The sequence below is a fragment of the Protopterus annectens genome, chromosome 9.part0 (assembly GCF_019279795.1).
Source record: "Protopterus annectens isolate FY-2018-M chromosome 9.part0, PAN1.0, whole genome shotgun sequence".
Taxonomy (NCBI): Eukaryota; Metazoa; Chordata; order Ceratodontiformes; family Protopteridae; genus Protopterus; species Protopterus annectens.
The window spans coordinates 1,276,126,046-1,276,141,612 of record NC_056743.1 but is presented as its reverse complement, the minus strand read 5'-3'; the positions used below and the strand labels follow the sequence as shown (position 1 = coordinate 1,276,141,612).

The following is a 15,567-nucleotide window of genomic DNA, read 5'->3' as shown; positions in this document are numbered from 1 at the left end:
GGTACAGAATTCGGACAGACATCATGAAAGCCTACCTTCCCCTCCAAAAGGTGGAAAACTTGACAGCACACCTACTTCTGGTCCTTCAGTCAACAGAATTGATAGCAAGGCCATACCTCAGGCTCCTGGGCTACATGGCAACCACTATCCCCATGTTGCCATTAGCAAGGCTTCATATGAGAAAGTTGCAGTGGTACCTTCGGTCAATCTAGACCCAGCACTCCCATCCCTTGGAGTACAGGGTTCCCCTCCTATCATGCCTCAAACTAGAAATCCAGTGGAGGTTGACACAAGTGACCCCTTAAATCTAGGTCTTCCCCTCCAACCACCCCTACCCAGGCAGATCATGCACACACGTCTCAGACTTGGGCTGGGGAGCAACTCTGGTCCTTCAAAAAATGCAGGGTCTGTGGCCAAAGCCACACAAACAAGAACACATCAATGTCAAGAGATGAGGACAATTCTCCTGGCCCTTCAAGCCTTCCAACCTTATCTACAGCAACGTCCACTAAAGATTTTCACAGATGATACCCACAGTTCTGTGGTATCTCAACAAACCGGGAGGGCCCAAGTCTGTTTTACTTTGCAGACTAGCTCTCCATAGTATGGGAATTGGCCACCTCACAGGGAGTGACCCTGCAGGCAGTCTACATTCCCTCTCTGCGAACTCCCAGGCAGACTGTCTCAGTAAAACCATCACAAACAACCACAAATGGATGCTTCACAGTGATGTCTTCCTAGATCTAGTACACCCGTGGGTACACCTCAAAGTAGACCTGTTTTCCTCCTCCATGAACAAGTAACTTCCCGGATTCTGTACCAGGATACCCAGGCCTCAGTCATTGGCAACAGATGTCATCTGAGTCTCTTGGAAGGGTAAGTTTCTCTATGCATCCCCCCCTTTCCCACTCGTCCAGAAGGTCCTGCTGAAAATCCAGCAGGACAGACCAAAAATCTTGTCAGTGACTCCCTACTGGCCAAGACAGCATTGGTTCCCCCTGTTCTTACAACTATCCAAGGGCAATCACTACAAGTTACTCCTCAGACTGGGCTTTCTCACACAGCACAAGGGATCCCAAATACACCCACAGTGGCAGTTACTGCACCTCACCCTGTGGCTGATAGGATATCCCCTTCAGACACCTTTACAATGAGGACATGCTCACTTTCCTGCAGGAGGCCAGAAAACCAAATACAAGAAAATCTTACCTTTCAAAGCGGAAGAGATTTTCTATATGGTGCCACAAAAGACAGTTGGACCTGCTTGCAAGCGAGACTCCTCTAGTTCTGTCTTACCTGTGTGAGTATTGCAGACAGTATTGGCCTATTCCTCCATTAAAGCCCACTTGTCTGTTATTTCAACATGCCTTCCTCTGGACCCCACTCCAGCGTCCAGACTACCAAGTAAGCTTTTCCTCAAAGTGGTTCTTCACCTGAGGCCCCCCCAGGAAGACATCTCCACCTGCATGGGACCTTAATGTTTTGGAAAAGCTCACGCTTGCTCCATTTGAGCCAGCAGACAAAGTGTCCCTAAAATACTGTACATGGAAAACTGTACTACTTGTGGACGTGAACTCAGCCAGAAGAGTATCAGAGCTGCAAACCCTCATGGCTTTTCCACCTTTCCTAGTTTTCCACAATGACAGGGTTATTCGTAAAACTAATCCTTTATTCATGCCCGAGGTGGTGAATGACCTGTCCCTGAATCACGCCATCCACTTGCCTACATTCCTCCCTAACCCACAGGGGGACAGTGAGAGAATACTTCACTCCCTGGATGTTCACAGACAACTCAGGTTTTATCTGCATAAAACCAAGGTCATCAGACAGGCTGATCAACTCTGTCTCTTTCCATCCCAGAGCCCTAGGGAAGGTAGTAATCAAACAAACTATCTCTATCTGGATATCCAAAGCCATCAACTTCTGCTACAATGTTTTTTTGAAAGTTATCTTTTGGCCTGCTTGTGGTGAGGAAGCTTCCCTAGACTCTCTTCAGTGTGCACCTCCTGCAACACACTTGGTCTACCTGCATCATCGCAGCTTGGGTCCCCCACCCCCAGCAACTGCAACGTTGCCAGACAACTGCTACAGTCCGGTTTCTCCCTACAGTTATTGCAAGCCAAGAATAACACTTTTTAATAAGGATACCTACCAGACAAGTCTGCATAGGTGACTGGATGTTTACAGTTCTTGTTATTAGCAGATGTGGTCCTTAACAGTTATGTTTTAAACATTGTGACTGGTTATTTACATTTCCTTTTTCAGTACATTTGTTACTTTTACTAGTTATTTTTTAAACATTGTTTTGGCCGACGTGCACACCTGCAAAGCCCCCCCCCAGGCAACTATAGCTTTGTCTATCGCCACTGGGTGGCATAACTTAACAATATATGTGCTGTATTTTGTCCCAAATAGATCTGCCTCCACACTGAATACTTGTAAAGTAAGGCAAGTGCCATTTACTTGGTGTATTTTGTCCCCCAGATAGATTTACCTTCCTTTGTATTACTTGCACACCAAGGCCATAAAGTAGTGTTTCTGCAACTAACTGCTTACACTACTAATTCCCTGCTTCAACCTCTTCCTTGCTTACACTTGCATTACAGCTCCAAGGCTTCCATTTCTTATGCTGATTGCTTTTCTTTGCAGTCTTCTGTGGAGGGAGCGGGCCAGATCTCTACCTGCTTTTTCTGGTTATACCTTCCCCCATTTTACATCGCCCTCCTCCCCCATGCACATTAACTAGTCTATATTAGTGGGTCTCCTTGAGCGGCACCATTTTGAAAGTTATGTTTTGGCATGCTTGTGGTGATGAAGCTTCCCCAGACCCTTTTCAGTGTGACTGCATAAGTATAAGTAAATTATACTAGTACAATACAGCCAAACAGACACATTTGGTGTAAACAGAAACAAGTGAAAAGATACATGTGGTGTACAAAGAAAAGAAACAAGTAAGCCCAGGGATATAATTGGAGTTGGTGTTAGCCCTGCTGCGCTCACTCCACTCTCCTCCTTGCCCCCTATTCCCACTCGCCCCCACTAGTACTACATTTCAACTAAACTTAGCAACTCCCCTCATGCTAACCACCAATCACTGAATCTTCCCCACCCCTGTACCCATTTCCGTCTCTTCCACTATTCCACATCCTGGAAAGCACAATCTTCCATCTAACTACCTTACAATCGCAAACACCTCTCATCATCCACCACACCCACCCCATCCCAAGCAGATCTGTCAGTCATGACCAAACCATGCCCAAACTACCCAAACCCACGTACATACATCTCTTCCTGTTGCTCCTAGCTGTATCCACCATCCCACTGCTAACTTCTATCACCAACCACCAAAAACAACTTAATTTTATCCACATACCAAGAAAAACTACTTCCACTAACATTATTACAACACACCCTTTTACTCAAGTAGTCCCATATCACTACCAAACCTTCTTTATTCACCACTATGCACACAGATTACAGCCATCACACTACCAGTCCCAAACAACTATAAAGAACTTTAAGACCCTAAGCAAACTACTCAAACTCTATTTTTACCGCAGAACCAAACTCATTAGCTGCTGTGATATACACCCAAACCCAGGCCCACAAAATCTAGGAGCCCCAACCCGAATGATACCCTACTCCACCGAGACAAATCCACACTCCTCATTTTAAATTTAAATGTCAGAGGTATACTAAACAAAATCCACTACCTTCATGCCGCTTATCAACCTGAGATAGTCATACTAACAGAGACTTGGCTTAAACCAGGCAACCACAACAATGAAATTACTGCACCAGGTTACAATATAATTCGTAGTGATAGAATAGGTAAAAAGGGGGGGTGTTGCTATAGTGTAGAAATCTCACCTCATCCTTGAGAAAGTAGACATAACCCCAGACCTCGATAAAGTTGAACTCACTAACAAAACTAAAACTTAATGATAGAAAACACATCAACATCATAGGATGCTACATCCCTCCAGGCAACAATAGCCCCATTACAGAAAACCTCCTAGAATGGATATCTAACGCCCTCCCCCAGGAAAACATAGTATTAGGAGACCTTAATACTGACTGGCAAAACTGTTCCAGTCATAACCCACTCTCCCATATTAACCTACATGGCCTAACCTAACTCGTCACTTCCCCCACAAGAACAGACAAGAGAACCAAACACCAATCCACTCTAAATTGATTTCTCGTATCCCAACCATCACTGTTATCCCTAGCAGGGTGTCTACCAGACACCCGGAATGACCACCTAGCCACATTCTTACTCAGATCAAAATCACCACAACTGACCCAAATATCTACACACTCAATTAGAAACAAAAGACACTTTAACTGCTCCAACTTTATAAACGACCTAAAAATGTGCACCTGGACTCCCCAAAAAAACTACCTCTCGATGAAGCTGTACTATATTTCAATACTACCTTCTTAAACACCCTTAACCATCACGCCCCCTCCAGAACAACAAGAATTAAAACTACATATGCTCTCTGGTTAACCCCAAACACAAAAATCCCTCTTCAAAAAAAGAATCAAGGCCTGGACCAACTATCTCAACAGTAAATACCAGTTGAACAAACAAATGTACGTTGAACTACTTTACAAAGCTAAAAAACTCACCAAAACAGATAAAACATCTTACTACCAAAAGTTAAAGGATAAGCACAGGAACAACCCACAAAAATTTTGGGCAGCAATTAACTCTATTCTACAACCAGGTAAAACAACTACCCCAACCCCAAAAATAGATAACCAAGAAGACCCCCCCACTCAATTTAATAAATATTTTACAGAAACCATCCAGGCCCTTGAAAACAACCAACCCTATGACAACATCCCCACCCCCAACTAACAATTGCCCCAAGTTCAGCTTCCATCCAGAACCAACCAAATCCATTGAAAAACTACTCCGCAAGCTCAAACCAGCTTCTCTAGCCGCAGATACATTACCCGCTGAATACCTTCACCTGGCTGCAGAAGCCGTATCATATCCTGTCTCCATCCTAATTAACAGATCCATCTCCGAGTGTATAGTACACAAACTATGGAAAATGTCACACATCATCTCTACATAAAGGACAGGGACGTCGGCAGGCATAGCACTCTACTGATTTCAGTACAACTTCTTTAGAAGAGGGGGTAGCTTTTTTAATTAAAAAAGTACATATTTTTATTTTTTTAAACAGCGTTGGCTCCTTCAAGGAACATTTCATGGCTACGTACCAGCCATTCAGAATTGAGCTCACGTCATGTCTGGCTGGCTGGCTGTGAGCTGGAAATGTGCAGTTGTAGTGAAGCTCATGTCATGTCTGGCTGGCTGCGAGCAGGAAGGGCAAGGCAATTGGGATTATCGTTGTGGCGGGAAATGTGCAGTTGTAGTGAGTGGAAGGGCAAGACAGTCGGGATTATCGTTTTGGTCATCACGAAGGCAATCGGGTGAACGGATTATCAGGCAAGAGGTGTGTTGAAGGCAATCAGGTGAACGGAGTAGTGTGTGTGTGTGTGTATTATCAGGTAAGGGGTGGGTTGAAGGCAGTCGGGTGAACGGAGTAGTGTGTGTGTGTGTGTGTGTGTGTGTGTGTGTGTGTATTATCAGGTAAGATGTGTGTGTGTGTATTATCAGGTAAGGAGTGTGTGTGTGTATTATCAGGTGAGGAGTGTGCGTGTGTATTATCAGGTGAGGAGTGTGCGTGTGTATTATCAGGTGAGGAGTGTGTGTGTGTGTGAATTATCAGGTGAGTGTGTGCGTGTGTATTATCAGGTGAGGAGTGTGTGTGTGTGTGAATTATCAGATGAGGAGTGTGTGTGTGTGTATTATCAGGTGAGGAGTGTGTGTGTGTATTATCAGGTGAGGAGTGTGTGTGTGTGTATTATCAGGTGAGGAGTGTGTGTGTGTGTATTATCAGGTGAGGAGTGTGTGTGTGTGTGTATTATCAGGTGAGGAGTGTGTGTGTGTGTGTATTATCAGGTGAGGAGTGTGCGTGTGTATTATCAGGTGAGGAGTGTGCGTGTGTATTATCAGGTGAGGAGTGTGCGTGTGTATTATCAGGTGAGGAGTGTGTGTATTATCAGGTGAGGAGTGTGTGCGTGTGTATTATCAGGTGAGGAGTGTGTGTGTGTGTGTGAATTATCAGATGAGGAGTGTGTGTGTGTGTATTATCAGGTGAGGAGTGTGTGTGTGTGCATTATCAGGTGAGGAGTGTGTGTGTGTGTGTATTATCAGGTGAGGAGTGTGTGTGTGTATTATCAGGTGAGGAGTGTGTGTGTGTGTATTATCAGGTGAGGAGTGTGTGTGTGTATTATCAGGTGAGGAGTGTGTGTGTGTATTATCAGGTGAGGAGTGTGTGTGTGTATTATCAGGTGAGGAGTGTGTGTGTGTGTATTATCAGGTGAGGAGTGTGTGTGTGTGTATTATCAGGTGAGGAGTGTGTGTGTGTGTATTATCAGGTGAGGAGTGTGTGTGTGTGTATTATCAGGTAAGGAATGTGTGTGTGTCTATTATCAGGTGAGGAGTGTGTGTGTGTCTATTATCAGGTGAGGATTGTGTGTGTATCTATTATCAGGTGAGGAGTGTGTGTGTGTGTATTATCGGGTAAGGAGTGTGTGTGTGTGTGTGTATTATCGGGTAAGGAGTGTGTGTGTGTGTGTGTATTATCGGGTAAGGAGTGTGTGTGTGTGTGTGTGTATTATCGGGTAAGGAGTGTGTGTGTATTATCGGGTAAGGAGTGTGTGTGTGTGTGTATTATCGGGTAAGGAGTGTGTGTGTGTGTGTGTGTGTATTATCGGGTAAGGAGTGTGTGTGTGTGTGTGTGTGTATTATCGGGTAAGGAGTGTGTGTGTGTGTGTGTGTGTGTGTGTGTGTGTATTATCGGGTAAGGAGTGTGTGTGTGTGTATTATCGGGTAAGGAGTGTGTGTGTATTATCGGGTAAGGAGTGTGTGTGTGTGTGTGTGTGTGTGTGTGTGTGTGTGTGTGTGTGTGTGTGTGTGTGTGTGTGTTGAAGGCAATCGGGTAAGGAGTGTGTGTGTGTGTGTGTGTGTTGAAGGCAATCAGGTAAGGTGTGTGTGTGTATTATCAGGTAAGGTGTGTGTGTGTGTATTATCAGGTAAGGTGTGTGTGTGTATTATCAGGTAAGGTGTGTGCGTGTATTATCAGGTAAGGTGTGTGCGTGTATTATCAGGTAAGGTGTGTGCGTGTATTATCAGGTAAGGAGTGTGTGTGTTTGTGTGTATTAGGTGAGGAGTGAGTGTGTGTGTATTATCAGGTGAGAAGTGTGTGTGTATTATCAGGTAAGGAGTGTGTGTGTGTGTGTGTGTGTGTGTGTGTGTGTGTGTGTGTGTGTGTATTAGGTAAGGAGTGTGTGTGTTATCAGGTAAGGAGTGTGTGTGTGTATTATCAGGTAAGGAGTGTGTGTGTTGAAGGCAATCAGGTAAGGAGTGTGTGTGTGTTGAAGGCAATCAGGTAAGGAGTGTGTGTATGTGTTATCAGGTAAGGTGTGTGTGCGTGTTATCAGGTAAAGGTGTGTGTGTGTGTTATCAGGTAAGGTGTGTGTGTGTGTGTGTATTATCTGGTAAGGTGTGTGTGTGTGTGTGTGTATTATCTGGTAAGGTGTGTGTGTGTGTGTGTGTGTATTATCTGGTAAGGTGTGTGTGTGTGTGTGTATTATCAGGTAAGGTGTGTGCATGTGTGTGTATTATCAGGTAAGGTAGGTGTGTGTGTGTGTGTGTGTGTGTGTGTGTGTGTGTGTGTGTGTGTGTGTGTGTGTGTGAAAATGCCCCCCACATAATACACCTGCTGGCTATAGGTGTTCAGGCTCAAACCCTGTACCTTTGCTTCAGGGTAAGAAGCACCTAAAGTCCCTAACCACCACAATTTCTGTACTTTTTTCAGATTTGTTAGAAACAGTTGTGAGCTATAGTGAGAAGTTGTTATCTGTCCAGGTTTTTTGTGCTAAGGTGTGAAGTGAGAACTGAATTTGTATTCCCTCATTATTGGCTTTGTTTGTCCAGATTTGTTGTGCTAAGAGGTTGAGAGCTATCTCAGTGATAGCCATTAAGTTTCAGTCTTCCTATTTTTCAAACTGCTGTTTTAGCATAGTGGTGTGTTGCACTGACTGTAGTGCATATGGTTCTGGGTTCAAGACATGCATGGTGGTAACACAGCATTTTATTCTAGCAACTTTCCAAAATTATACAAGCAATGTTTAAAATGTGTTTTGGGGCTTTTGCCCCCCCAATAAATGTTGTCTTTTTCCAGATTTCTTGTGCTGCAAAGTTCGGAGATACAGCTGAGTGTCTAGTACATTTTACAAGGAGCTGAGAGCTGCAGGGGAACTAAAGTTTAGTGCTACTTATGCTGAATCTGCTTGTACTGTTAACAACAGGTAGTGTACTTGCTTTTGATGCAGAAGGCTGTGGGTTCTTCTCCCACAGTAGGTAGATCCATTGCTGATACTGTACTGTGTTGTAAAGGGAGGTGGATGCTGTAGTCCTTTTTGGCGAAGATATCTAGTAGTAACTATGAACCTGATATCAGTTTGCCATCCATTTCCTATTGCAACATTACTAGCGTATCATTTTTTTGAATGCAACATAGGCAATTTATTCCTCAAGGGCAGCAGGCACTTTATTTGTAGATGAAACCATGAAATATAAAGTTGTTTGCTAGCAGCAGCCTCTTCATTAGTTACAGATTTCTTTAATGTGGAATTATGTAGATGGCTTTTACTAGTTCAGAGATTGTGCATATTTACTGATACTGGTGGACTGTAGAAGTTTGAGTAGACTTTTATGATGGAAATGTTCTGAATTGGGCTGTTTTGTCATTATTGATGCAAGCATTTTGTTTCATTGTTTACTGGAAAAATGTTCAAAACAATAAATTTAAAACTCTCTCTAACTATACTGTATTGTACAAAGAATATAGTTTAATACAATCAGGAAGGTATATCAAAACGTGTATGTTTCATGTGCAAGGGGCCTATGATTTGAAAACAGCCCAAAGTTAATCTTTATCTGCCACTGGCAAAATGTATTTTCTTTGAATGTGGGTTTCAATGCTGTTTCAATGAATGTGAGTTTCAAGGGTAGAGAAGTTTTAATGCTAAGTCTAGTTTCATTGTGAGACTGCATTGCTTTGTTTAGCAGATATTTATTGGTGGTCATGCTGTAAAATTCAAAATAAAACTTTTCTGGCAAATCATTTAGAAATGAAGTCACTAAATAATGACCAACATTAAGTTTCAGACATCATAATCTTCCGAAAAATGCATGCTAATGCAAGACCTGTTATTTTATCAACTGTATTAAGTTTATACAAGATCAATTTTTAGTACTGTTTGTATGTTCCCCCAATATATTTGGCCTTGTCCAGATTTCCTGCTCTAATAGGTTGAGAGGTATGTGCAAATAAATCGCTTTATAGAATTAGGAATATCCAAACCACTCAACTGTCCCCAATTTTTGCTCAGAATGTTGCTCTCCCCCTAATAATCTCTCTGCAAAATAGCAATTTTGGAAGAAAACATGGAGGGTTTACAATTATAAGTAACTAATGATCAGAGTTATACAGTACTTTTATTTCAGAAATGCTTGTAGATTCTCTAATTTTGTCAGCTGCTCAAGTTAACAGTGCTCATATTAAAATGATGTCCCTTCTTTGACAGGTTCCCAGCTGTATTGTCTGGCAATTTTATATTTTTGCATCACATTTTTGGTCCGTTTTTCAAAAAATTGCAGTTTTCTGGCAGATTAGAAAATTAGAAAATAATGGCAGACATTTGAGTTTCAGATTTCATACCTTTCAGAAAATTCGTACTAATGCAAGACCTACTACTATTCTATTATCTTTCTAAGTTTATAAGAGCAATATTTTAAAAAAAATTTCCTTATTTTTGGGCCTTTGCTCAGTTTTATGTATGGGTTTGTTGAGAGGTATTTTTGTGTGTGTGTGTGGTTGGTAGGTAGGTAGGTAGCATACCTCTCAACTGTCCAAATTTTGCAGAATGTCCAGATTTTTGCCCTATATTTTTTGTCTGTTCCTCATAAATTGTGATTTTTTAGAAAATCATTGAAGGCTGAAGTTGCTAAATAATGACAGACATTTGAGTTTCAGGCTTCATGTCCTTTAGAAAAATTCATACTAGCACAAATCCTGTTATTCTAGCAACTTTCTAAGTTCACAAGAGCATTATTTAATATCTGTCCCTGTTTATTTTAGGCTTTATCCATATTTCTTGCACTAAGAGGTAGGTAGGGGTGTGTGAGTGAATGAAACACCCTAGTTAGGGGTAGCAGCTGGTTAGTAATTTACTCAAGCTCAAAACCTGTACCTTAGTTACAGAAAACAAAAGCATGAATCCACCCCAACTACCATGCTGCATTTTTCAAAGAACTGACTTTCAGGTTCATTCTCAATTCAAGGAACCGAGTTTGAGTGAATCTATATTACTGAAGAGGCATTACAGCGAATGCCTCTTCATCAACACTAAAAGAGAGAACCGTGAATTACGAGAATGGCCGTAATTTGGCTGGGGGGGGGGGTAGCAGTTTGAGAGCTGTGAGTACAAATTTAAAAGTCTTAGCTACACCCCTGATAAAGGAGGAACCTCCCTGGAACTCAATAACTACCGCCCTGTAGCCATACTTACCCCCTTTATCTAAAATTGTAGAGAAGGTAATATGCAAGCAACTAATGAAATATCTCCTAGAAAATAATCTAACAGCAACACAACAACATGGCTATAGACCCTTCCATAGCACCTCCACCGCACTAACATAATTCACCAAATTTGTCAATACTCACAGAAACAACGGACTCCTTGTATCTGCCACCTTCCTTGACTTGTCCAAAGCATTTGATATTGTTAACCACAATAAACTCCTTCTTTCACTAGCAACTCTAAACCTTACCACCCCTGCCATCTCCTGGTTCAAAAACTACCTAGAGGGAAGGAAACAAGCTGTTATATGGCAAAACCAACTCTTCACCTCCCTACCAGTCTCCCTAGGAATACCCCAGGGCTCCATCCTGGGGCCACTTTTTTACCCTCTTCACCAATCAGCTCCCAAACATTATTCCTAAAGCCTCAGTAGTGCAATGTGCAGATGATACCACCATAATATGAGCAGCCAAATCAGTTGACATCCTTCACTCCCTAACACAAGAATGCTTTTCCCTAGCAGAAACATGGATTACAAACCAAAGGCTCATTCTGAACCCAAGTAAAACAAAGCTAGTACTCTTTTTAGCTCCCACAGAGCTACACCTCCCACTGATTCTTTCTTCATCTCCTCCTTTAACAGGACCACAATCACCCCCACAAATCATACCAAACTCTTAGTGGTTGAAATAGATAATCACCTTAGATGTGACCTACATATTTCTATAACCATAAAAAAGTACATAAAAAACTTGGCCTGCTGTATCACAATAAAAAATTCCTCACCGATTACTCCAAAACTACCAATAGCGAGGACTCGCCTACTATCCACCCTATTTTATGCCTCTCCCATGCTTACAAATCTCCGCAAATCCGACCTAAACAAACTTGATCGTTGTTATAGTAAGATTCGCTACAGCCTCTTCCATCAGAACACATCACTCTAAAAAAATCTCAAGACTCAATTGGCTAGAACCACCACAACTACTTCAACTCAGGCAGCTATCACTAGCCCACAAAATAATACATAACTCTGAAAACACCCCAGCCCTACAAAATCTTTTGCAAGCCTATACAACCACCAGACCCTTGTGGTTTAGCACACAAAACCTCCTCAAAGTAACCAAATATAACAGTGAAGCTGGTAAGTCTGTCTGCAGCCACTGTATAGCAAAACCCTGGAACTTCCTTCCTGCCCACATAACTGACAACAAATCCCAATCACAGTTCAAGAAACTTGTTAAAACTCACTTTTTGAATAATCGATTGTGCTCCTGTATCCCCCCGGCTAACGTCTCATTAGAACACTTCCCCTAACTTAAGTAACTCTGCTAAGCCAACCAATCATAGTACTGTACTCACTTAGGACTGTTAATCTACTGCTCATCCCATCTCTCCAAGAGTTAGGGAAAACTACCCAAGCAATGTTGAGCTCTCCATAAGCAACTAAAACCAGGAGAAGACATATTGTAAATCAATTTGTTATCCTTCTCAACTATAGCAAGCATCATCTGCTGTTGTGAAACCTTATTCCACGTGTCTCTGCTTTTACTCTGATAGTAAATCTATCACAGGAATCCTAAACTTAGGAATATCTTCTAAAATGTAATATTATTTTGTAGTGAACAAATGTATCCTATCTCTTAGTTAATATGCATGTCAAAGTCTCTTCTATGGAAATTGTATGGTAAAAGTCTGTCCTTAAAACTATGTTTTGTAAAACAATTGTTCTCTTGGAGCTTTTCTCCCCAGGCCTCCACTGAAAATGGACTTGTAATCCAGTTGGACTCTCTCGGTCAACAAATGTAAAATAAATAAATAAATACCATTGGAAATCCCTGCAAGGTACTGTTAAAGCACACTAAACCAGGGCTATGGCTTCAAGGGTGAGGATACCTCTACCATTCTTGCAACAGCCACTTGGTCATCAGTCCACATCTTCACCAAACATTACAGGTTAGACCACATTTCCAGAGCCAGGGCGGGTTTTGCCAGGGCTATCCTTCACAGATTCCTAGAGACCATCACCCCCTCCTTCACAGTGAGCTTTGGCACTCACCTGTATGTTGAATACTGCAACATGGGAATAGAAGGACATAGAAAAGTTGTGTAAAATCTTACCATAACCATAGATGTCCTCCTCTTCCATGCTGCAGTATTCCTTCCCACCCTCCTCCTCCTCCTGTTAGGCTACATTTCCCTTTCTGGGTGGCACAGGTCTGGTATTTCCCTTACTAGGTCTGGTTCTGACTGGGGCTTACAGTTCTGAGGGGTGATGCGTGCAGACGTCACCTTTATGGCCCATGTTTCTTGAGCCACGTCAGATGTCCCACGCACCATACAGTGACTGAAAACTCTTGTATACTGGCCAAATGTTCATGAAGCAAGAGGAGTAAACCCATATGTTGAATACTGCAACATGGAAGAGAGAGAGAGACTTCTATGGTTATGGTAAGATTTTACACAACTTTTCTTTCTGACTGTAGCTGGCAGTCTAAACTTTTCCAAGCAAGGTCAAGGATATCTTGGCCTCGCAAAAACTATTCACAGAGAAACCTACAAAGGCAAGTGAAAAATGTTCCTTATATGGGCCAGTAGAGGGGAATACAGGCACAACAGGCTTCCATCCAGCATATGCTAATGTAGCAGAGTTATTTAACTAGCAAGTCTTCAATGAAAGTTCAGTTTGCAGCTACCACTAAGTTTCATCAGAGCAGTGAGTTTCCATCCTTGACTGCTGCTAGATTGAGCAAAGATCATCCTAAAAGGCACATTTAAGACCACTGGCCAGAAATCCAATACTTTCCTGGATTTCATTCTTATGAGGTTGACCCATGGCCCCTTTAAACCTCCTGCTTCCTCCGATATTAAATGTTGCTTATAGTGATTATGAAAGCCAGGACAATCTCTGAGCTGTCCATTAACCATCACAGGTGATTTCTCACAATGATGGAATTAATCTTCGTACTAGCCCATCTGCTGTGCCTAAAGTAGTTGCAAAAATCAACCTGAATCAGGCTGCTCCTTTTTCTGCAATTTCTAATTATCAAAGCAAAAGGTACCTATTGCATTGCATGGATATGCACAGGGTACTGAGATTTGAGGAAGTCAGGAGAACCATTTGCCTCTTTTGTACTACAGAGGATTGGTAGGCAGGTGTCCAGAATTGCTTTTTCCTAGTGGTTTTGACTCTGCCAGGTTTCGCTGTCTTTCATCTGAGTGGAAACTGTTAGTTATGACAACTCTTTCCTGTGAAGACCATGCCTTTCATAGGTGTGCAACAGTAGGTGATATTTGTGCAGAAACCATATGGACAAACACAAAACACTTTTGCCTATCATTACAAGCTAGCTGTCACTTCAGGGGCCGCTCCTTTGGGGGTCACTATTAACAAATGTATGCTTTTTCAATTGAGACACATCACAAGAGCTGTGGATTCTGTCCTGTAGGTTACCAAGGATGGAACAGTTTTCAGATATAAAAGTTTGTAGTATTATGCAAGTTTTGTAAGTGGGCCATCCTCTGTAACATATCTGTCCCATCTTTTCTGTTGTCAGAACTTTTGAGAATTAACCAGTTCCCTGTCCCTTTTCCCAGTGTGATAACTGCTCAAGCACTTCTACTCATCAGTGTGTCTTCCTTTATTGCCTTAAGGTTGCCTGACCTCTAAATCTGTGATGGTGCTTTCACAGTGCACCAATAAAGAACTGCAGAGCTGACTGACAGAGCAGTGTTATGCAGGTATGACAAAAAAAAATTTGAGGAAGCTCCAGGAGCCTAGGGGTCCTAGTCAGTACCACACATTCCTACAAGTTACCAGTTAATAGGCCACTTCTAGTAGATCTGGATTAATGGTAAGACCTACATTTGATTTTTCTTGGCTTGCTTTGTGAAGATTTATGTTTATTTTAGCAGGCTGTAAAACAACAATTCTTAAGGTAGAGATGTGATTTACTTTCTGCATGCAATTTCTAAATGCTGTACTTTAGGAATATGCTTTTGCTTGGTTTTCAGTTGCATGCAGCAGACTGACTTGCAGACAGATTTACTTTGTAGCGCCTAGGAACAATCAGAATAGATTTATTTTTTTTTCTTGTGTTTGGTATTACAGGGTTTTAATGTCAGTCATACTCAGACTCGTTTGCTCTCAATGGCAAAGCCTGTGTACCATGCTATCATTAAACATTCTGCAAAGAAACCCGTTATTGTATTTGTTCCATCACGTAAACAGACCCGCTTGACTGCCATTGATATTCTGACCACATGTGCAGCAGATGTCCAAAGGCAGAGGTAAGTAATTTCAGAATTTATGAAATATGAAGGTCTTGCTTATGTCTTCTGTCTGAAAGGTAGACAGGTCTAGTTAAGTAACACTGTTGAAAATGTTTAGTTTTGAAGTTTTTAACTCATTCCCTCCAGGAGAGCTCTTTTGAGTGTGTACCTTTAACTCCCAGTGGGCGTGGCTTCAGCATTTAAAAAATGAAGTTATCACCTTACATTTTTAATAAATACCCATTGACAGAGGTCATATATCAATACAGTTTTGTTTGCCATCATGTATGCTTCAAGATAAAATTTTCTGATACCTTGTATATAACATGGCTTTGGAATTATTAATGCAAATATGAACAGGCGATATTTGACACCTAGAGGCGCAGTAGGCGGTAACTGCAGAAACACCTGGAGACGTCACTCGGCTGTACTTGTTGACCTCATGCATTGTGTACTGTTTCCTTACTCATAGGTTCATAGGTGTTTACTAGGCAAATGACCACAAGGGCCTTTTTAAGCCTAGCCATGCATCCCAAATCTCTGAGTTCTGATATCCTTGATAAGTATAAACATGGGCCTGGGAGATGAACCATTTGCAGGTTACCTGCTTGCATCAGAGAC

General features: G+C 42.0%; 1 protein-coding gene across 2 annotated transcripts in view; it reads left to right on the top strand.

Moving 5' to 3' along the window:
• Positions 1-15,567, top strand: part of SNRNP200 (small nuclear ribonucleoprotein U5 subunit 200) — a 1,344,735-nt gene that overhangs the window by 987,477 nt on the left and 341,691 nt on the right. For both annotated transcript variants that reach the window (XM_044084204.1, XM_044084205.1), the window contains one exon: positions 14,786-14,964. In XM_044084204.1, coding sequence (XP_043940139.1) covers positions 14,786-14,964 — 179 coding nt within the window. The remainder of the gene's footprint in view (positions 1-14,785; positions 14,965-15,567) is intronic.